This window comes from Arvicanthis niloticus, chromosome 2, assembly GCF_011762505.2.
Source record: "Arvicanthis niloticus isolate mArvNil1 chromosome 2, mArvNil1.pat.X, whole genome shotgun sequence".
Classification (NCBI taxonomy): Eukaryota; Metazoa; Chordata; class Mammalia; order Rodentia; family Muridae; genus Arvicanthis; species Arvicanthis niloticus.
The window spans coordinates 63286158-63309844 of NC_047659.1; the positions used below are offsets into that span (position 1 = coordinate 63286158).

A 23687-nucleotide genomic window follows, 5' to 3' on the forward strand; every position below is an offset into this window, starting at 1 on the left:
GGATAGTGTGTGTGTGTGGGGGGGGGTGGGGGGTGGAGGGGAGGGGTGTTGGGGACATCCTCATGGAGACAGGGGGATGAGAAGAAAGTAAGGAATATGGAACAGTCTGAGGGTTGACTGGGAGAGGAATAAGACCTAAAGTTTAAAATAAATAAACAAACAAATAGAAGATTTTTAAAAAGAAAAAAACACACACCAGATAAAGATAAAAAAAGAAATTTACTGTTTAAGGCATTTATTGTTATCTTGATTGTTTTGATGGTTTCATGGTATTTGTATTTAGATGTATATATATAAATTTTTATCCCTTATATGATTTAAGTACACATGTATTTTAGCATATGAGATGTATGCAATATGAAATTTTGAGAATTAAATATTTTCAGAAATCTCAATCTTCTCAAGAGAATGTAAAATGCATTCAGTAAATGCTATGGTTTAATAAGTATTATTTTGGTTTTTAGAAAGGGAAAAATATCCTTCATCTCCAATCAATGGCCAAATGTAAGAAATCAAATGTCATAATTAGTTTTGAGAAATGTGCTTATACAAGTAAAAAAAAAATTCTTGTAGAAATTTCTTTAAGCTTTGAACTGATGAAATAGAAACACAATTGCCATTGTAACAGAATTTCAAAGCAGTTCTATCAAACAAGTTTGATGGTACATGCATGTAATCCCAGCATTTAGGAGGCTAAGACAAAAGAGTCATCATGTTTGTACTAGTAGTGAGATTGTCTCAAAAAAGCAAAGCACATGAAATCTCATAAACACTACCCTCAAAAACACACACACACACACACACACACACACACACACACACACACATGGTTTATTTTGTCAAGTTGATAAAAACTTCTTTAAATTTTTGGAGAAAAAATCTCTGGTTTGTATGGGATAATAGTATCTAGTGATTAATTTACTAACTGCTGGAGGCAACATGCAACACAGAAACAACATTTGTAATCATTAGGGTAAAGTTTTCACATGCTTGCCAATGTGTCTATCCTCATATTTTATAACAAATGAATTTTGTTTTGCCAAAAAAAATGTTCTTGGATTCTTAAAAATGTTTATATAGATAGAATCATGTTTAGGGAGAGAACATTGTTTTTCAATGGTTGGATTACAGCTTTTCTGCAGAATTTAAGCAAAATGCTGTGTACCCAACAAAAATTAAAGCTGAGCTGTGTTATAATAAATTCTTTTATAAATCTGCAAGCTAAAGTATATGTTTTATTTTGAAACTACTATGTCAAAACATGTTGATTAAAAATATTTTTGAGAAATACAAAGAGCAATATACTAATATATACATATGTATATATTATGTATAACATGATCTTTATTGGTATTTAAATAGAATTATTTTTACTTGGTCATACAAATTCAGGTTTACACTACACTTATATATCTCTAACTTCTAATTCATCAGTCAGTGGTGAAAAAATTAGCTCACTTGGTCTGGAATAGACAGCAAGGAAGAATCTAAAGAAAACCCTTCAGTTGCATTGTGATAAAAGATACAACATGTTATTTTGAAGGAATCCACTTCATTTTCTCTTCCATAACTATTAGTATACAGCAATCACATGACCCTAGAAGAATTATACATAGGCAAAACTGGGCCAATCTGGTTTTATCTGACAATAAATTGGAGTAACTTAGACTTTATACTGGGTATTAACAGGCCTACCTTAAAATAACAATTAGTATAACAACACAAAGGGCTGTAAATTTGAAGGAGAGCAGAAAGGGGTATATGGGAGATTGTGGAGAGAGGAAAAGGCAAGGGGAAATTGTATAATGAAATTACAAATTATAAACTCCAAAGTATAAACAATATCTGTTTTAGGAAAGCTTGCAATGTGGATAAACTAATACATAAAAGTATAAAATGTAAACAAAATGATAACCAAATAACAACAAAAGCCCATACCTCGCAACACAGAGACACAAGTTATGAGGATTTTGAAGTGCACTTCTGATGCATCTCCTAGGGCCTGCTGAGTTTTCCAGTCACTGGGATCAACATGACATAAAAACTTCTTTTGGAACTAAGTTTTCCCAGTTTTACCTTTTTATTAATTTTTTTCATGCAATATATTTTGATCATACTCTTTCTCTTCCCCCAACTCCTCCCAGATCCTCCCTACTTTCCTACACAACAAATGTTCTATCATCCTTTATCATTCTCTCAAGAAAAAACAAAAGCACAAAACATCAAAAGATAAAATTACCATAAATAATTAAATATCATACACTACACACATACACACACACACACACACACACACTACTGTGAGCTTTCCCTGACATGTGGTTAATACGTTTAGTATTGCCACACTGAAGAAAACTGGCATTCCCTCTTCCAGAAGCTATCAGTTGCAAGTAGTTTCTTGGATAGAGGTGGGAATTTGTGCCCACTTCTCAGTCCCTGTGCTAAGGTTTAGTCTGGTTTGAGCTTGTGCTGGTCCTGTGCATGCTGTCTATCTTCTGAGTTTGTATGTGTATCTGCCCTGTTCTATCAGAAAATTTTTATTTCCATAAATTCATCCTCTACTTCTGGTTCTTAAAATATGTCTCTGTTTCCACATAAATGCTTGAACCTTGAGGACAGAGGTTTGCTACAAAGCTTGTTACTGTTTGTATTCTGTCCAGCTGTGAGTCTTTCTGTTAATTACCATAGACTGCAAAAAATGGCTTTTCTTATGAGGGTTGATCTACGCACTGGTCCTTGGGTTATTAGAGATCACATTAATGTACATTTGGCCAGACACTAGTATTTTACTTCTGATAGGTTTCATTACATATCTGGCCTTAGGTTTTTGACCTCATTAGTATTATCATGTACTGGTACCATCCCATGAAGTGAGAATGAATAGTCAGGTTGGATAATTCCATGTAGTCTCTAGAATTCTTTTGTGTCATTTTCTTAGACAATACATATTGACAAATACTTATTAGCCCCTTCTGTCTCCTTCCCCAGGCTTACTGGCATAAAGTGGCACTTAACCCAAGAAGAAAATGTGTAGGTTAGAATGGGCCAGCCAATCATTAACTCTCAAGATATAAATAAGTGATTCAGATTCTATAGCAAACTGGAGAGAAGTCCAGTGAAACAATAGAATAACACTAGACAGGAACCAACAGTTTTTCTGTGAAAATTTTCCTTCTGTGAATCCTAAACTCTAGCAGTTACTGAAGTCAATATTATAAATTGATATTTCTTTCTCAATATATAGGTTAAACAAATTTTCATATAAATATCTTTGATAGAATGAGTTTCTTTCAGAATTTTTGAAAGCATGAAATTAATAGCCAATATTACAATTGAAATTTTGGATCGCATTCTTTTTATTAATAGATTCTAAGGAAATATAGAACTCAATTCTTTTTAATCTATACATACATATTGTTTCCAACTGAGAGGACATGCCCACTATAAAAAAAAAAGCAACATTTTCAAACCCCCAAAATAATGCCGGTTTTTGAGAATTGCATCAACTCATTATAGGTAATAATACACTATAGTTTTTGTCTGCAACAATTTTGTCTCTTTTTATTCTTTATATTAGTTTTGATAAAATGTAACTTCTTTTTACCTTTCAACTGAAACTATTACTAATTTCTTCCACAATTTCCTTATGGCATTTTTCATATCCTTATTCCTAAAAGTATAAATGATAGGATTAAGCAAGGGGGATAGCATGGTATAAAATAATGCTACCATTTTGTCAAAGGAGAAAGCACTGTGAGGCCTTGCATATATAAATATACATGGGACAAAGAACAAGACCACAACAGCAACATGGGACCCACAAGTAGACAGAGCTTTCCATCGCCCCTCAGAACTCTGGGATCTCAAAAACAGCAAGATAAAAACATATGAGACAAGCAACAGAACAAAGACTATGATACAGATCAACCCACTGTTGGCAACCACAAAAAGGCCAAAGATGTGAGTGTCAGTACAAGCAAGCTCCAGTAATGGAAATAAGTCACACATGAAGTGATTAATGACATTGGGTCCACAAAATGGTAGCTGCAAAGTGAAGATAATTTGTACAGTAGAATGTAAGAATCCTCCTGCCCAGGCCACTCCCACCAGAGTACCACAGAGCTTCCTGGTCATGATGGAAGAGTAGTGTAAGGGCTTACAAATGGCCACATAGCGGTCATAGGCCATGGCTGTCAGAAGAATCATCTCGGCCCCACCAAAGAAGTGTTCAACAAAAAGTTGTATCATGCATCCTTCAAAGGAGATGGTTTTTCTCTTGTAGAGAGAATCAACAATCATCTTGGGTGTCATGGCAGAGGAGAAACTTGCATCCAGTAAAGACAAGAAAGCCAGAAAGAAATACATGGGAGAGCCCAGGAGTGCAGGGCTACAGATAACAGTCACCACAATCATCATGTTGCCCCCAATAGTTGCAATGTAGACAACTAGACATATAATAAATATTAGTTTTTGAAGATTTGGGTTCTGGGAAAGTCCCAGGAAGACAAATTCAGTTATAAAACTCTGGTTGTGCATGGTTTCCAAAGAAAAGGTGACTGTCCAATAGAGAACGTATAATGTGGCAATGATGATAAGCATTTGCTTCAATCCACTTTATAGTCCTGTAGTCATCAATAATTTATTAAGGCCAGTTCCAAAGTGCTTTCAGTGCTTTAATTTAGGAAATTGTCAGATTAATAGTTGAAGATAAGTCAAATTGAGACATAGAAAAATTATGTAAATCTTAAAAAGCAGAGCTCTCTGGACATGGCAAAGAAAACAGTTCCATGTTGTGAAGAAGGAATGTCCAGGCATAAGGTATCTGCTCAACTCCTAAGATTATGTGACCTGTCAGACTTGAAATTATAACAAGGCTGTTATCTGTTACTCTAGTAACATGCCTTATCCACAGGATGTTTTCTATTGGTTTCTACTTGTGCACACAGATGAAAAGAATTAATAAGTTCTCCTTACATATATCAGTCAAGAAACACACGCTTGTGAATATAAGTACATGCTCATACTTGTTTGGTAAAAATAGGTAAACAAAAGAATACTATTTAAAATATTTAAAAATAATCCCAGTTGATGAATTCTACTTGCAGTCAGCAGATATTATCTAACTATTAATATAACTACCAAATATACCAACTGAGCATTACTTTCTGTCCTCAGATCCTGATTTATTTTTCTTCTAGGTGTCTGTACTATAAATTCCAAAACTGCTTATAAAACTACCACCTAAGAAACAGGAAAATAAAACAAACTTTAAACAAGCATTGCATCAACCAATAGTTATCCTAGAAAACTGTATGACAATAAATGACTCAGGGCATGAGTAGAACTAAACCTGGAATGAGAATGAGGTAAAATGTCAGAAGATCAGCTGGTGACTCCTGCTGGCATGCCCAACACAAGATTTGCTTTTTATCCTAAGGCTTACAGCAGGTTACTTACGGTTCTAAATACTCTTAAATATTCATTGACATTTCTGAGGATGAAACTGATTAAAAAAAACATATTTCAATTGTTTCTTAAGGGTATGAAAAAGTTATATTATCAATGCAGTCAGAATATTAGAAGACAGTGTGAGAGATGAGCACATACCCCACAATAAGAAGGATGACATTTTAGTCCTAATTTCAGCTTTACCAATGACGATTTAAATTTTACCAGTATTTTTCTATGTTTAAAAGGGTTTTAAAAAGAATTTGGCCAGTCACAGTGATGAAATACATATATTTTAAAATCCATTACACATTTTTTTTTAGATTAAAATGTAATTATATTTCTTCCTTAATTTTCTTCTACACACTCCCTATACTACTCCTTACTATCTTTCAAATCATGGCCACTATGATTTCATAAATACAAGAACATGTACAAGAACACATAGACACAAACACACATACAAACACACACACAGCTTTTTCAATCTGGGCAATGCTACTTGTATATGATTTTACGGCTGAGCATTTGGTATTAGAAGCTATTTTGTGTTGGGTAACCATTTTGTGTTTTCCCCCCTCAATATTCTCAATATTCTTTAGTTGTCTGTAGTTCCTGTGTAGGATTGGGGCCTTGTGAACTTTTCTCTGTTCACTTGGTATGATCGATTGTGATCATCGATCACAATCGATGATCATCCTTGTTCAACTCAAGTTTAGGCAATTATATTGAAAATTTTATGGATGAAAATCAGAAACTACTAAGAGACACAATCTCACAACAATCTCTCCGATCTATGGCTCTTATAATTTTTCCACCCACTCCTCAGAAATGTTTTGGTACCATTACCATGTGCGTGTTTTATAGATGAATTCATCCAGATTGGGATCCATAATACTGCATTTTGATTGGTTGTGTTTTTCTGCAATGATGTCTGTCTTTTGCACAGAGAAGTTTTCTTACTGAGAGGTGAAGACATCCTTACTAAATCAGCATTATTACTAACAATAATTTAAACATCTCTCTCTTTACCCATATAAAAATGAATGACACTGCCCTCAGAAAGTTCCAGACAGCTTCACTGAATCAAGAAAATCAAATTAAGTGAAAGAAGTAAAAAAAAAAAAGAAGAAACAACTTACATTAATTGAATAATTCTTATCACCTATTCCCTTTGCAAGTTTGCATAATTTAAACTTATTCAAAATAAAAGCTAATTTTAATAAATGTTTACTTTCCACTATCAAACACCTAGCAATGCCAGTGTGCTCATGTGGTAACCATTGTCAATAAACAAAGTAAGGATTCTATATCCTCTACATAAAATGCAAAAAATACAGACTACCACATATCAAGCTTAGAGACAGTTTAAAAGTACAATAAACAGTTATGAAACCACACTTTACAAAATGTGCATTAATAATAGAAACTATTAATGTCAGCATGATTTTAAGTATTACATTAAAAGTAAAAATGTATTAATATAATAATAAAGTATGTCCTTTAAAATTATGCAAAGTTCAATTATAACTCTTAAAATTGCAACAAAAATGGTTCATTCATTTAATTATTTTATAAAAAAAAATATGAGCTACTATTCTGAATGCATAAACATGTTTAAAACTCAGCCCTAAAAACTTATAAATGTGAAGTGAGATAGGAAATCAAATAATGGAAGATGGTGCAGTACGGATACTAACAAATGTGGGAATTATCTAAAGTAAGCATAGAAATATGTTCATGTAAGTTAAACACTTATTTTTCATCCATCCAGGTAAGAAATTCCTTTATATAACTATCTGGGAAACATGTCCTTTTCCAACTTCAGTTCCTTCTCTTGGCTTTCACAGATGGTCTAATGATTGCCCCAAACACTTCTTCTATTTTCATAATCATACTGTCTCTAAAAAGAATGGCTGTGATAACATTTCTTTGTTTCCACTGCTGTTCATTCCAGAGGATGCCTGCTGCCTCTCCTATGGTCTTGCTAGTTCATCTGTTTTAAGGGAGACACTAAGCCATGACTAGACTCAACATAGTGCAAGGCTTCAGATGTCCCATCTTCCTGAGCATTCTAAGGCAGGAACCTAGCATTATTCACAAACTTTAAACACTCTTAGGGAGACTACGCAGACACATTTGACTTGGAATACTCCACTCTGGGACATATGTCATTCCTCTTACCTTAATATCCATTTCTGTGTAGTCACTGGTGTGTGGTTCTTCACATGGCAAATATCATGTTGTACATTATTATATACAAAGATGAGAGAAATCCATGATTCTACATGAGGATTCCATAGATACTCTCTAAAAATTCACTCTTTAATCTTAAAAATGAAGACGTAATAGAGAAGAGAAATATGTTTTTAAATAATTCTATTGGTAAGGTAAAATAAAATAGGTGATTATAGCAGTATAGCTTCTTATTGTTTAATTTGTAAATAAAATTTAACTATAATATATAATATATATTTGTATTAAACCTTTAAGAATGACTGCTTTCCTCCCCACTTCAAAATTTTAATTATTTTAAAGTGGCTTCAGTTTTTCTTGGATGTTTATTATGCATCAAGCCCTGCTGTATGGTTTCACGTGTGTTGTTTTACTTCTTTCATCACTGATCATAGCAGCCAAAGTTTATGTCCTGCAGTCTAATTAAAAGTCTCCTCTAAAATGGAATAAAAAAATTATAAGCCTCACTCTGTCAGGCAATTTCCTAACTGTCCAGTGATGACACTCTATTATTTTATATGGAGTAGGTCTACTCAGTGTCTGGTCAGCCTCTAAGGCTTCCTCTTAAATTTCTTCTTATCTTGGGCAAAGAGGAGGGGCATCTTCAGCAAGCCAGTGCCCCTCATATGTTGTCTGAAGTGTAGTATCAAGGAGAAACAAGAGAAGCAAAACTTTCCTTCTTGATGTACAACTGGTATTTAAGAGTTTTCCATGGGATTTGAGAACACATAGCCACACCCAGCCCAGGACTTGGAAACTTTCCATCATCATGATTATCCATAACATAAATTTGACTGGTGTTTCTTCTTCACTGGTTTATAAATATCTATGTCCCCAAAGATTTGAAAGATGTCTTGTTCTTTTCCTTAAACCTCTGCTTTCAATTTTAAACTGAGTTCTGAGATAAGGTTATGTCCATCCAAAAGAAACACAAATTTCTTGAACAGCTGAATGCTTATTAAAAATGTAAATTTATGTTTACACGTGGAAATATTTGCCAGGTGGTCAAAATATGTTTTAATTTCAAAAAATTTTAGAGATTTTTATTGGCTTTAACACTAAATTTGAAAATTTGGCAATTAATTTATTGCTATTTAAATAGAGTTGATTAGTGTCATGTTAGAGTTATATAGCACTGGTCCTAAAAAATAAGAAGAAATATGTGCTTATCTCACTGGAATAATTCAGAACAGACCACACCAAAAAAAATATCCGATTTGCTCATTAACAAATATTTTATTTTACTTAGTTTTCAGACCTTATAGAAAGGCAGAATTGAGGTGATTCCCAGAAGCATCCTTGTTTCTATAACCTATTGGATTAAACTGAGTGTTCAATTCCTACTAAATGCTGACGTTAAAAACAGTATATCTCTGAATACAAGAAAACTTCTACAGCATTTGTATTTAATTATTTTTCTTGCATCCTGAATACTATGAATCACCATGCAAAACCAACCAACCAACAAACCAACCAAACAAACAAAAAACAAAATAAACAGAAAAAACCCAACCAAAGCAGTCAACTACTAATAAATGTTAAGATTGGCTACCCCTAGTTGCCCATCTCTCACTGCTACATATTTCTTCTCAACTTCCTGACCCTCAGTACATCTCACCTGTCTCTTCCCATACCTGATCCTACCCCCACCATTTCCCTCCCCCTCCTCTTACCCTCTCAGATCCCCCCCTTCCTCTGCCTTCCATGATTAATTTGTTCCACTTTCTAAGTAGCATTAAATCATCCACACATTGGTCTTTCTTCTTCTTAAGCTTCATATAGTCTGTGAGTTGCATCATGGGTATTCTAAGCTTTTGGGCTACTATTCATTCATCAGTGAGTACTTACCATGTGTGTTCTTTTGTGTCTGGGTTACCTCACTCAAAAATGATATTTTATAGTTCCACCCATTTGCCTGCAAATTTCATGAAGTCATTGTTTTTAATAGCTGAGTAGTGTTCCATTATGTAAATGCACCACATTTTCTGTATCCATTCTTCCATTGAGGAACATCTGAGTTGTTTCCAGCTTTTGGCTATTATAAATAAGGCTTCTATGAACATAATGGAGCAGGCATGTGTCCTTGTTCTATGTTGGAGCATCTTTTGGGTATATACCCAGAAGTAGTATAGCTGGGGGTAGCCACTAGAAAGTCCCAGATACCAGGAAAGCAAGAGGTTCCCAGGACCCAATGGGGATGACATTAGCTTAAGTACCCAAAAAAGAGAAGATAGAACCTATAGAGACCATTTCCAGTAGATAGGCACTGCCTCCAGTTGAGGGATAGGGCCACTCACTCATCTCAAAAAGTTTAATCCAGAATTGTTCCTATCTAAATAAAGTGCAGGGACAAAATGGAGCAGAGACTGAAGGAAAGGCCATCCAGAGACTGCCCCACCAAGGGATCTATCCCATCTGCAAACATCAAACCTTTGACACTATTGCTGATTCCAAGCAGTGTTTGCTGAAAGGAGTCTGGTATAGCTGTCCCCTGAAAGGCTCTGCCAACACCTGACCAATACAGATGTAGATACCCACAGCCAACCATCTGAATAAGCACAAGGACCCTAATGGAAGGGTTAGGGGAAGGACTGGAGAAGCTGAAGGAGATTGCAACCCTATAGGAAGAACAATATCAACTAACTGGAACATCTAGAGCTTCCAGGGACTAAACCATCAAGCAAAGAGTTTACATGGAGGGACCCATGGCTTCAGCTACATATACAGCAGAGGACTGCCTTATCTGGCATCAATGGGAAGGGAGGCCCTTGATTCTGTGGAGGCTTGATAACCCAGCATAAGGGTATGCTAGAGTAGTGAGAAAGGAATGGGTGGTTAGGTGGGAGAGCACCCTCATAGAGGCCAAGAGAAGAGAGGATGTGATGGAGGTGTTGCAGAGGGGTAACCGGGAAAGGGGATAATATTTGAAATATAAATAAATAAAATAACCAATCAAATAATAAATAAATAAATAAACTTTAATATTTAATGACAAAATGAACTAAGAATATTCATGAGGAGTCTTGAAATAAGTATTTTAAACAAACATTTAGGTGGTTACTCTGTGAATTAGTATTTCTCTTTCTGGTATTCTACTTACCTACCCATACTTTATTGTTATATTGAAATATTTTCAGACATAATGAGTTTTAGTTCTGACCTCTATTACTAAAACAGCAGATTATACCAAATACAATTCACAGTTTTTTGCACCAGTTATTTCTCATACTAATTATTGAATTATATTATCATCATTATAATGAAAGTTCTCAAATTCTTGAATTATATTTTTAGTTATAAAATTCATTTTAGCCACTTATATTCAATATACATAAGAAAGGAAATGCTGGGATTACCACATTGCAACACAAAAAACTAAATCAGATTACGAACATCATCTGCCAAGACAAAAATAAAGGCCAAGCCTCCTGAATCATGGGTCAATACCCTTATTCTCAGATTTTTCTCATTTCTAGTTGCTATGTCATGGTCCATTTATGCTGTCATTCATTGTTAGGTATATTGGAATTATCTACTAAAAGAAACAAACAAACACTTGAAATTTTGTAACATTCATTATTTATTACAGTTATTTTTAAACAAAATGAAGAGTCTTATCCACTTAGCATGTACCTTACTGGTTTGTATTTTTAAACTTTTATTTTTCTCTCATTTATTACATCATGACCACAGTTCCCCTCTCTCCACTCCTCCCAGTGCCTTCCCTCAGTCTACCCTAGATCAATTCCTCCATTTCTTTTCAAAGGAAAAGAGGAAAATCTTAAAAAAAAAAAAAAAAAAAAAAAAAAAAAAAAAAAAAAAAAAAAAAAAAAAAAAAAAAAAAAAAAAAAAACAAGTCTCCAAGAAATAGTTATCTAACATGGCCAAACAAGATACAGTAAAACAGGGCAAAACCTCCCATATCACAACTGGATATGGCAATACATAGGAGGAAAATGGTCTCAAGCACAGGCAAAATAGTCAAGGACAAACCCTGCTACCATTCTTGGTGGTTCCACAGAACACCAACCTACACAAGACTCATCTAGGACCCATGTTTGTTGCTTCAGTTTCTGTAAGCCCCTATAAGCCCTGCTTACTTATTTCTATGGCCCTTGTCTTCATAATGTCCTTGATGCCTCTGGCTCCTATAATTCGCCCTCCCCATCTTCTGCAGGTTTACCCTGGCTCCACCTACTGTTTGTCTGTGGGTCTCTACAACTGTGTCCATCAGTTGCTGGATGAAGCCTCTCTGATGACAATTGGACTAGACATCAATGTATGTGTGTAGCATAATATCAAAAGGGATTATTTAATTATCTATCATCTGTCAATCTATTATTCTTTCATATATTACATCCACACAGAAGTTTTACCCTTCCTTCTCCCCTTACAATCCCTCACCCCCTCTTAGTTCCCTCCCTCTTAGTCTACTCCTCCTCTATTTCCCTTCAGAAATGGGCAGGTCTTACAGAGGTAACAATCAAACATGGTGTAACAAGTTCCAATAAGACTAGGAATCTTACACTGTATTAAGAGTAGACAAGGTAATCCAGTGGGAAGAGAAGGGTCTTCAAAGAAGGCAAAGACACATGGATTCAAAGAGTCAGGCACACCCCTGCTCCCACTCATAGGAGTCCCACAAGAACTGCAAGCTACACAACATATTATATACATAGTATTTGCATAAAATAGACTGGTTGATCAATGGAATTGAATCAAAGACCCCCTAACATAACATCAATATATACATAGACACATGATTTTTTTTATATATAAAGAAGCCAGAAATACACAATGGGAAAAAAAAACATCTTCAACAAATGGTGCTGATCCAACTGGATGCTCACATGTAGAAGAGTGCAAATAGATCATATCTATCACCTTTGCACAAAAATCAAGTTCAAGTGGACAATAGACCTCAACAGAAAACATAGATACACTAAGCCTAATAGAAGAAAAAGTGAGGAATAATCTTGAACACATTGGAATAGGAAACAACGTCCTGAACAAAACACCAACAACACAGACACTAAGAACAAAAAACATATTAAGAAGCTTTGTATATATTACATATTAGTCCTCTATTAGATGTAGAATTGGAAAAGATCTTTTTGTAATCTGTTGGTTGCTGTTTTGTCCTACTGACAGTGTCTTTTGCCTTACAGAAACTTCAGTTTAATGAAAAACTCAAAAGTTAGACTCCATAGAACTAAATAACCCTATTTAAAAATGGAGCACAGAGCAAAACAAAGAGTTCTTAAATGAGAAAACTCGAATGACCAAGAAGCACCTAAAGAAATGTTCAACATCCTTGGTCATCAGGGAAATGCAAATCAAAACGACCCTGAGACTCTATCTCATACCAGTAAGAATGGCTAAGATCAAAAACTCAGTTGACAACAGATGCTGGCCAGTATGTAGAGTAAGAAGAACATTCCTCCATTGATGGTGGGACTGCAAGTTGGCACAACCACTCTAGATATCAGTCTGGTGTTTCCTCAGAAAATTGGACATAGTACAACCTGAGGACCCACCTATACTACTCCTGAGCATATACACAAAAATATGGTCCAACATATAACAAGGACATATGCTCTACTATGTTCATAGCAGTCTTATTTATAATAGCCAGAAGCTGGGAAGAACACAGATGTCCTTCAACAGAGGAATAGATACTAAAAATGTTATAAATTTACACAATGGACTACTACTCAACTATTAAAAACAATGACTTCATAAAATTCACAGGCAAATGAATGGAACTAGAAAGTATCACCCAGAGTGAGGTAACCCAATCACAAAAGAACATAAATGGTATGTACTCACTGATAAGTGGATAAGGTTGGAATACCCACGATACAATTCACAGACCATATGAAGCTCAAGAAGAAGGAAGACCAAAGTATGAATGCTTCAGTATTTCTTACAAGGGGGTACAAAATAGTCACAGGAGATAGGGGTTGGGGGATATTTTGGAAGGAAGAGAGGGGAGAGGGTAAAAAGGGGGACAGGATCAGGTATGAGAGTAGATGGGGGTGATATACAGAGGGTCAGGAAATTGAAGAGAGGTGTATAGCAATGAGGAATGAGGAACTGGAGATAACCACCAGAAAGTCCCATCTCCCAGGAAAGCAAGAGGCTCCAGGACCCAATGGAGATGAGTTTAGCTGAAATGCCCAACAAAGTGTAGAGAGAACCTATAGAGACCATTTCCAGAGGTTACACAAGGTCCCCAGTTGGGATTTGGTCTACACTCATCTCCAAAATTTCCAACCCAGAATTGTTTTTGTCTATAGGAAATACATGGACAAAGTGTGGAGCAGAGACTGAAGAAAAAGCCATCCAGAGACTGCTTCACTGGGGATCCATCCCATATAAAGACACCAAACCCAGACACTATTGAGGATGCCAAGAAGTGCTTGCTGACAGGAACCTGGTACAGCTATCTCCTGAGAGGCTCTGCCAGAGCCTGACCAATACAGATGTGGATGCTCACAGTCAACCATTGGACTGAGCACTGGGTCCTCAATAGAGGAGTTAGGGAAAGAACTGAAGGACCTGAAGGGGTTTGCAATCTCATAAGAAGAACAACAATATCAATCAACCAGACCCCCCAGAGCTCCTAGGGACTAAACCATCAACCCAAAAGTACACATGGAGGGACTTACAGCTTCAGGGGCATATGTAGTAGAAGATTGCCTTATCTGGCATCAATGGGAGGAGAGGTCCTTGTTCCTGTGAAGCCTTGATGTCCCAGTGTAGGGAAATGCTAGGCACTGAGGCAGGAGTGGGTGGGGGAGCACCCTCATAGTAGCAGGGGGTCGGTTGTAGGGGCTGTGATAGGGGGTTTTCAGAGGGGAAACCAGAAATGGGCATAACATTTAAAATGTAAGTAAATATATACAATAAAAACATTTTTTAAAAAAGTTTCTAAAGATGAATTTTAAATTTCAAGTAAAAAAAAAATAAGCTTCTATAAGGCACTGTCAATAGAACAAAACAGCACTCTACAGAATGGTTAAAGATTTTCACCATCCTCACATCTGACAGAGGGCTATTATCCAAAATATATAAAGAACTCAAGAAGGCATATATTAACAAATCAAACAATCCAAATTTATATCTGGGAATCAGATCTAAAGAGAATTCTCAACAATGAAAATTCAAATGGCTGAAAAACACTTAAAATCAGGGAAATGCAAATAAAATCTACTTTCTTTGTGACTCCATTTTACACCTGTCAGAATGACTAAGGTCAAAAACGAAAGTGGCAGCTCATTCTGTCATGGATACAGGACAAGAGGAACACCCCTCCCTTACTGGTGAGTGCACAAACTAGGATGGAAATCAATGTGGCAGTTCCTCAGAAAATTGAAAATCAACCTATCTCAAGAACCAGCTATACTACTTTTGGACATATACCCAAAAGATATTTTATCCTACCACAAGAAAACCTGCTCAACTATGTTCATAGCAGCTTTATTCATAATAATCAGAAACTGGGAACAATCTAAATGTCCCCCAACCAAAAAATATATAACAAAAATGTGGTACATTTATATAATGGTATATCATTCTGCTACTAAAAACTGTGAGATCATGAAATTTGTAGCCAAATGCATGGAACTAGAAGATATTCTAAATGAGATAACCTGGACCCAAAAAGATAAACATGTCTCTCCAATTCAATGCATGTAGCTGACACTTAAATTGCTTCTATAGAACTAAATATAATGAATTTTAGAAACACAATTTCTGTTCAATGCTAAAAACAAAAAACCAATACAATTTTGAAATGAGAACAAACATGGCAAAAGAAGAAAATTTGCCAACTCTTTTCTGAATTATATTTCTTTCTCAATAAAGTCAATGTATTGATGATGCTGTCTAAGTATTGTTACATCACAGAATCTATGGATTCCATCATAAAGCATGTATTAACAGCATGAGGACAAGAGGTGTATGTGGTTAAAAGGTGGTAATATAGGTGGTTATGACTACATATGTGAACTATGAAAACAGACTGCTTTTATAAAAAGCTCCAATAGTTACTCAGAACAGAATCTTGTAAGCATGCTACATTGTTTAGTATTAAAACATTTCTCTTTAGTTAACTACAAAATAATCATTCCTGTTTTCTAATGGCTGAAATTGTAACACACCTTTTAAAGAAGATTTTGTTTTTAAGAATTATTTACTTTATATCTATTATTCTTAAATGTACATAAGCACTCCATATGTGTACTACCAATTTGTGGCAGAAGAGAGTAATGGATCCTCTAGAACTGGAGTTTCATATGATCATAAGCTGTCATGTGGGTGCTGAAAATGAACCCAGAACTTCTATTCCCCCACCAAGTAATCTTAACCACTAAGCAATCTCTCCAGCCCCTAATGTAAAGTTTTGAAGAGGAGTCCACATTCAGTGAACTGAACATAAAACCAACTCTTTAAAAGTGAAATTGTTTCATGAACTGTTTGGGGGAGTACCCTCATAGAGGCAAAGGGGAAAGGGCAGATGTGGGAGGGGGTTTGTATAGAAGTAACTGGGAAGGGGGTTATCATTTGAAATGTAAACAAATAGAATTATTAATAATAAAAAATGTTTAAAAGTGCACATAGTAAAATTTACCATTTTACTAACAAAAAATGTAAAATTGTTTCATGTAGATTCTTGTGCTTTTCAAAACACCTGCATTTAATCACCACTAACGATTTTTAATTTAAGAAGTGACACTGTTGTGCTGAAAAAATAGTTCAGTGGTTAAGAGAACTGACTACTCTTCCAGAGGTCATGAGTTCAATTCCAGGCAACCACATGGTGGCTCACAACCATCTATAATGGGTTCTGATGCTGCCTTCTGGTGTGTCTGAAGAAAGCTACTGTGTACTCGCATATATAAAATAAATAAATCTTAAAAACAAAAACTAAGTGATACTGTTTAGGACATAGTTAAGAGATAAATTGTATATAAAGCCATAATTTAAAATTTATCTTCAAGAATATCATATAATAAAGTACTATTGGCTCTGGTGTAAGGGATATTTAGGCTCAAGGCTGACATACAAGTTTTGTGTTTAAAATAATTATCAGATTCTAATTTTATAAGGTTATATGACCATAAACTGACACTTAAATTGCTTATATAAAACTAAATATAGTGAATTTTGGAAATACAAGTTCTATCCAATGGTAAAGGAAACACAATACAATTTTGAAATCATATAGAGCAAACATGTAGCAAGAGAAGAGATTTTGTCAACTATCTTTCCCCCAAATTGGACTTCTTTTCACCTTAGATGCTCAGAGACAGCACAGTTTGAGAATCAACAAGGTACAGACTCAAACTAAAAGAAAAAAGGAAGTATATACAAAGTAAGAATTTTCTGACTGAAAATATGAATTTTACACCCTTTGAAATGTTTAAAAACATCTAATTTAAATCTAAAAAAGGGTTACTATGACTAGCAACTCTCACTATCTTGATCTAATTACTTCACTTTTCTGAACTACATTTTATTTCAACTACAAAACCATTAAAATCATAAAATAGGCTGGAAGAAACAGTTAAGTAGACTAGGAAAGAATTTATGCTAAAAAGTCTCCATTTGGCCATAGTTCCTTGGTTAATATTGAATAGAATCATTTAAACAGTAAATAGAAAGTTCTAGAAATAATTTATAAATTTAAATTGAATGACATCCCACAGGGACAAGAATTTTTCATGAGTTCATCATATTGATATTTTACACTCTATTTTTAATATTTAAGTAGTTGCTGAGGTATCAGCATGGATTGTCAGGATATCTCAGTGGTTTGTTTTAGTAACCTTGATTTCACTAAATAATGGTCACAAAATAAAGATATTGTGTACTAGTATAATTTTTATAGTACAATTTTTATTTTATAGCTAGTAGTATTTAACATTTTATTGTACATAATTTAAAAATTAATTTATTATAGATATATCTATATAGAGAAACATGTATGTAGAGTTTTTATAATATTAATTTTGTGCACTACTGAGGATCTTTAATTTTACTTCTCATTAGTAAGAGGCAATTTTGTGGGAAAGTACCAAAGTAAGATATTCATATTAAAATCATTTGTTATCCAAGATTGAATTCCTTTTTAGTATCATTCTAATGGCATTTTTAACCTCTGCATTCCTTACAGTGTAGATAATTGGATTTAACATGGGAGTGACAAGAGTGTAAAACACTGCTATGGCTTTATCCATATGAAAAGTTGTCACTGGTCGCATATATGTATAAATGCATGGCACAAAGAACAAGACAACAACTGTGATGTGAGAGCTACAGGTAGAGAGGGCCTTTCTCCTCCCTGCAGGGCTATGTGTCCTCAATGAGAAGAGAATGACCACATAGGACATCAAAAGCATTGAGAAGGTGATCACAGGGATTACACCACCATTGGCAGCAATGAGAAGACCAAGAAGGAAAGTGTCAGCACAGGCCAATTGTAGTAAAGGGAAAATGTCACAGCAGAAATGGTCCATGACATTGGGGCCACAGAAAGGAATCCAGAGAGTAACTAGTATCTGTCCAAAAGAGTGGAAAAAACCCATTATCCAACATACCCCCACTAGGACACAGCAATTGTGATGATTCATCCTTGTCACATAGTGCAGAGGTCTACAGATGGCCACATAGCGGTCATAGGCCATGACCACAAGGAGGACAATCTCTGAGGCTCCTAAGAAATGTTCAACAAAAAGTTGCATCATGCAGCCATGAAATGAGATGGTTTTTGTCTCTGATAGCAAATCTGCCAGCATCTTAGGAATGATAGAAGATGAGTAGCATGCATCTATCAGAGATAAAAAAGCCAAGAAAAAGTACATTGGGGAGTTCAAAGTCTGACTACAGACTATTGTCCCCACAATGAGCAGGTTTCCTGTGACAGTGACAATGTAGGTGATAAAAAGCATCAAAAGAAGAATTTTCTGCAGCCGAGGGTTCTGCGTCAGCCCCATGAGGATGAATTCAGTAACATTCATTCTGTTTTCTTTTATCTGAATGCTGCTGGGGAGCTCTGAAGTGAGAAGTTAGCCTGGAAATAATATTATTAGAAAATTGATGAGAAATTTACTTTATTTTAATAAACCATTACTTCCTGTAGGGAAATAAAAGAAATCATCTCTGATTTGAAATACATATTTAGTTGAAAGTGAGTAAGATGGAGCTAAGTATACACTTATGATAAAGCACCAGACAAAAAAAACATCAGGGAAATTCCCAAGGAAGGAATAGTGTATCAGTAACCTATAACACTATGGGGCTAGGTTTAGTGAACAAAGGCAATTAGTTATTAACCTTGCAGGGTTTTATAGATCACATTCAAAAGTGTGATTTCATTTTAGATGACAAGTTAAGTCCCCAGAACATTTTACAAAAAAGAACAATATAATCCTACTTCTGTTCGAGATTCTAGTAAGATGGCTCTGACCACTCTCTGATGAATCAATTATGGAAGAGTGGGAGAGACATAAGAGAACAGTTGGGGTGTGTAGATCATGAAGTCATGGTCCTATTGAAAGGGTGATGTAAGTACAAAATGTTGTTTAGTATAGGATATGAGAAAAAAGAATACAGCAAAAATTTCTCCAAAGTTTTTATAAATATCATCACAACCCCTACCAGGAAAGAATGTACTGCAACTAATTGAGAAAATTTCATGTGTAAATACCTCAGGTAGGATACTCAGCATTTGCTTGAGGGCTTATTAAGAGATAGGTTCTATAATCTTTATATCAATAGGGAGTTGTGCACTATTGTTCTTATTTAATAAGTAAAATAAATGAGCCTTAGATAATTTAAACAAGCTGTTTACTTTCACTTAGAAGACTGTAACTCTAGTTTTACCTTAAAAATGTAAGTTAAGTATATTTGACCTCTAAGGCTTTTAAATATATGCTGTAAATTTAAGATACTTGACATTAGTAACTGAAAATGATAGGGAGATATGTCCCCATAATGACAGGGATGGTTTTTACTGATCACAGCCAGCATCAGCTACTTAATTTCTATTGACAATTAAGAATAGAAATGTCATTACTTATGAAAGTGGTGACTTCATTACATGATTTAAACACAAATGCTAAATATAACTTTCTAGTAGAAATATTGTTTCTTTATGGGTTATTACTGTATTTCTTTTCAATTAGACAAATACTTATCTACTTTATTGCTCAGCAGCCCTTCTCCTCCACATATACACAGACAATCTCTACCTGTTGGTTTCATTCGTCCTCATCTAAGCCCTCCAAATGGTTTTTATACTAGACTAAGAAATAGTATTGTCACTGCTCAGTCTTAAAAAAATTTACTTGAGCTTCCCATTGTGTTGAAATACAAATGACTAGCTTCTAGTGACAAGAAAGTTAGAATTTGGGAACATAAAGTTCCAATCAGTTTCTGAATGTTATCAAGAAGATTTTCTTGGCTTTTGTCAAGAAAGAAGGTCTTGGATTTGGCTTCTCTCAGACCCAGTTCTGGAAGCTACAGCTTCAATCAATTACTACATTTTTTTACTCACCTCTCACACAGCAGCATATGTAGAATGACCTAAGCACTTTTCCAATGACAGCCCCCCACCCCCAGCAGGAAATGGATTTCATATTATATCATCTATCCCTTATTGATGCCAAGTCATTATATACATTTTCAGGAAGTCATCCCTTTCTGCCTTCAGGAATTAAAAACTCAAAATCTTTTATTTGGTAGACATAAGCACAGTGCTATATTATTAAACATATATTTGTAATGAAATTGTTCTTACATAGATTTTTTTACATAGAAAAATGTAGAATTGAATACACCAAGGCAACATGACTATGTAATCACCTCTATTTAACATTTTTCTTTAACAATATGTTACTCCCACATAAGAAAGACTTTTTGAAGACATTACAATGCCTTTCTGAATGTTCCATCATTCCTTTCTCATCTCCTATATTTTTTTTTTGGTGTGATCATAAAAATTTATGCTTTTAAAAGTTTAAGAGCTAAGAAAACTTAGCCAACTTGCCTTCATAAATGTAGATAATTTGGCAAACTGGAAAATTCAGGTCATTAGTATAAGTTACTGTTTCTATTTAGCCAATAGGAAAAATCCAGCATTGAGTGACTTATCCTTGCCCTCTAGCACAAACATGTACTTAAGAGCAGAGCTAAACACGTAAATTAAATTATCTCTACTCTATAGCTTGTTCTTAACTTAGTTCCATAGAATTTTCTAAATATTAACTCACCTCACCTCAACAGTCAGCACTAACCTTTCTTAACACCATCTTCCAAAGAACAATGGTTCTGAATCTGATTCACTGTGTTGGAGGAAGCAAAAAGGGAAATGATTTCAAAAAGCACTTGGGAATTTGCAATATGTCACCATCTCAGATTCCTCTGAGAATATCTCACTTCTACTATTAGGAGAATTGAAATCACCACTTTATTTTGTTATATCAGTTAATAACATGCTATTAGTTCTCTTCCACTTATGTGCCCTAAACATACTATTAAAGCAAAATACTTCATATTAAAGGAAAATAATTTATTATGCTTTGTGTAATAATATAAGCCACTTTTATATTAACAACAAATTCTATACAATATATTTATGGTATAATTACATTATTTACAGCTTTAGTATGTTTTATTTCACTTTCTCAGACTTATGTAAAGTAAGATATAGAATTGCAATCAATTTCTTCTCTTTCATTTGTATTATGTGATCTCTCTGATTTTTTCTGTTTCCTTATTTACTACTTTCTTTATTTACTCTATGCCCCAATCCCAGATTCCCCTCCCTCCTGTTTCTCCCAGTCTCCTCTCTTACCTTCCATCCTGCCATCCAGCCCTCCTGTCTTTCTCCTCAGAAGACTGGAGAGTTTCCATGGATATCAACCTGTGGTGGCATAGCAAGTTTCAGTAAGACTAAACCATATTCTATTGAGGCTAGACAAAGCAGCCCAGTTAGAGGAAGGGGTCCAGAGGCAGGCGACAGAGTTAGAGACAACACTTGTTCCTACTGTTGGGAGTCCAACATGAAGAACATGCTGTACAACTGTTACTTATGTTCAGAGGGCCTAGGTCTGTCCCATGCATGCTTTTGGGTTGATGGTTTAGTCTCAGTGAGTTTCTATAGGCCTAGGTTACTTGATTCTATAAATCTTCTTGTGGTGTTCTTGATCCTTCTGGCTCCTACAATCCTTTCTTTCCCTCTTTTATAAGATTCTCAAAGCACTGCCTAATGTTTGGCTGTGGGTGCTTGCATCAGTTTCCATTAATTTCTTGGTAAAGCCTCTTTAATAACAGTTATGCTAGGATCCTGTCTATAAGCATCCCTTCCTTGAACCTTCCTTGTTACTTAGTTTCTTTGGGCCTATGAATAGAATCATAGCTCTCTTCTACTTTATGGGTGATATCCATTTATAAGTGAGTACATACCATGTTTGCATTTCAGGGTCTGGGTTACCTCACTCTGAACGGTCTTTTCCAGTTCTATTCGTTTGTCTGCAAATTACACGATGCCATTGTTTTTAATAGATGAGCAGTATTAGATCTTGTAAATGTACCATATTTTCTTTATCTATTCTTCAGTGTATATAGGTTTAAACATGAGTGTTCAATTCCATAGCGCAACCTGTCTGGTTTTAGGCCACGACCATGCACTTTTTATTACTATTGCTCTGTAGTATTGCTTGAAATCTGAAATGGTTATACCTCTAGAAGTTCTTTTATTGGGCAGATTTATCTATTTATCTATTCTGGTGTTTGTTTTTTTTTCAAAAGAAGTTGAGTAATGTTCTTTCTAGATCTGTAAAGAATTGTGTTGAAATTTTGATGGAAATTGTGTTGAATGACTCTTGGTAAGAAGACTATTTTTGCTATGTTAATCCTATAGATCCATGAGCATAGGAGATCTTTCCATCACGTTTTTCACTTGCTTGGTTAGAGTTACCACAGCATATTTTACATTATTTTTATGGTTATAGTAAAGGGTGTTGTTTTCCTTATTTTTCCCAGCTTGTTTATTTTTCATATATATATATATATATATATATATATATATATATATATATATATGGATGTATATTGAGACTCCTGGTTTTTTACTTAAATTTTTTATCCATCCACTTTTCTGATATTTATCAGTTGTAGAAATTAAACTGTAGAATTCTTGGGATCACTTATCTATAGTATTATATATGAATAGATCTGTGATGTCTTCCTTTCCAATTTGTATCCACTTGATCTTCTTCAGATGTCCTAGTGCTCCAGCTAAAACTTCAAGTACTTTTTAAAAATAGATACAGAGAGAATGGACTGCCTTGTTTTGTCCCTTGTTATAGTAGAATTGGTTTAAGTTTCTTTTGATTTAGTTTGATGTTGGCTATTGGCTTGCTGTATACTGCCTTTATTGTGTTTAGGTATGTGACTAGTATCCTGATCTCTCCAGGACTTTTGTCATGAAGAGGTATTCGATTTTGTCAAAGGGTTTTTCAGCATCTAATGAGATGATCATGTGAGTTCTTTCTTTCAGTTTGTTTATATGGTGGATTACATTGATGGATTTTCATATACTGAATCATCCTGCATCTCTTAGATGAAGTCTAAATTCATACTGGAAGATCTTTTTGACCTGTTCTTAGATTCAGTTTGTGGGTATTTTATTGAGTATTTTTAGCATCAATGTTTATATGGGAAATTAGTCTGCAATTCTTTTTCTTTTTTGATTCTTTGTATGGTTTAGATATCATGGTGACTGTGCCCTCATTAAATGAATCATTTAATTTGACACTGTTCCTTCATTTCTTAGTTTTTAGAATGATTTGTGAAATACCAGTATTAGTTATTCTCTGAGCAAAACCCATCTGGCCCGGAACTTTTTTTGGTTAGGAGATTTTAATGACTGTGTCTATTTCCTTAGGGGTTATAAATATATTTACATTGTATACCTATTCTTGACTTAACTATGG

At 34.7% G+C, this 23687-nt stretch overlaps 2 protein-coding genes across 5 annotated transcripts; both read right to left on the bottom strand.

Annotated features, from left to right (window-relative positions):
• Positions 1-3338: 3338 nt before the first annotated feature.
• LOC117703664 (olfactory receptor 4C15-like) lies at positions 3339-8340 on the bottom strand. Of its 4 annotated transcripts, XM_076929122.1 has the most exons (3): positions 8152-8340; positions 7633-7778; positions 3339-4856 (listed from the first exon to the last, which is right to left on the bottom strand). In XM_076929122.1, the coding sequence occupies exon 3, from the start codon at positions 4597-4599 to the stop codon at positions 3601-3603; it is 999 nt and encodes a 332-aa protein (XP_076785237.1). In that variant the 5' UTR covers positions 4600-4856; positions 7633-7778; positions 8152-8340; the 3' UTR covers positions 3339-3600. The 4 variants fall into 4 exon arrangements, with proteins under 4 accessions (XP_076785237.1, XP_034351328.2, XP_076785234.1 ...); XM_034495437.2 differs by having other exon boundaries at positions 3339-4671; positions 7633-8340; XM_076929119.1 differs by having other exon boundaries at positions 7633-8340.
• A 3204-nt stretch (positions 8341-11544) lies between these two features.
• Positions 11545-21052, bottom strand: LOC117704069 (olfactory receptor 4C3D-like). Its single transcript, XM_034496046.2, has 2 exons — positions 20985-21052; positions 11545-18760 (listed from the first exon to the last, which is right to left on the bottom strand). The coding sequence occupies exon 2, from the start codon at positions 18705-18707 to the stop codon at positions 17790-17792; it is 918 nt and encodes a 305-aa protein (XP_034351937.1). The 5' UTR covers positions 18708-18760; positions 20985-21052; the 3' UTR covers positions 11545-17789.
• Between the last annotated feature and the right edge of the window lie 2635 nt (positions 21053-23687).

Coding starts and splice junctions, on each gene's coding strand:
- LOC117703664 (XM_076929122.1), bottom strand. CDS start 4,599: ATGCTTATCATCATTGCCACATTATACGTTCTCTATTGGACAGTCACC.
- LOC117704069 (XM_034496046.2), bottom strand. CDS start 18,707: ATGAATGTTACTGAATTCATCCTCATGGGGCTGACGCAGAACCCTCGG.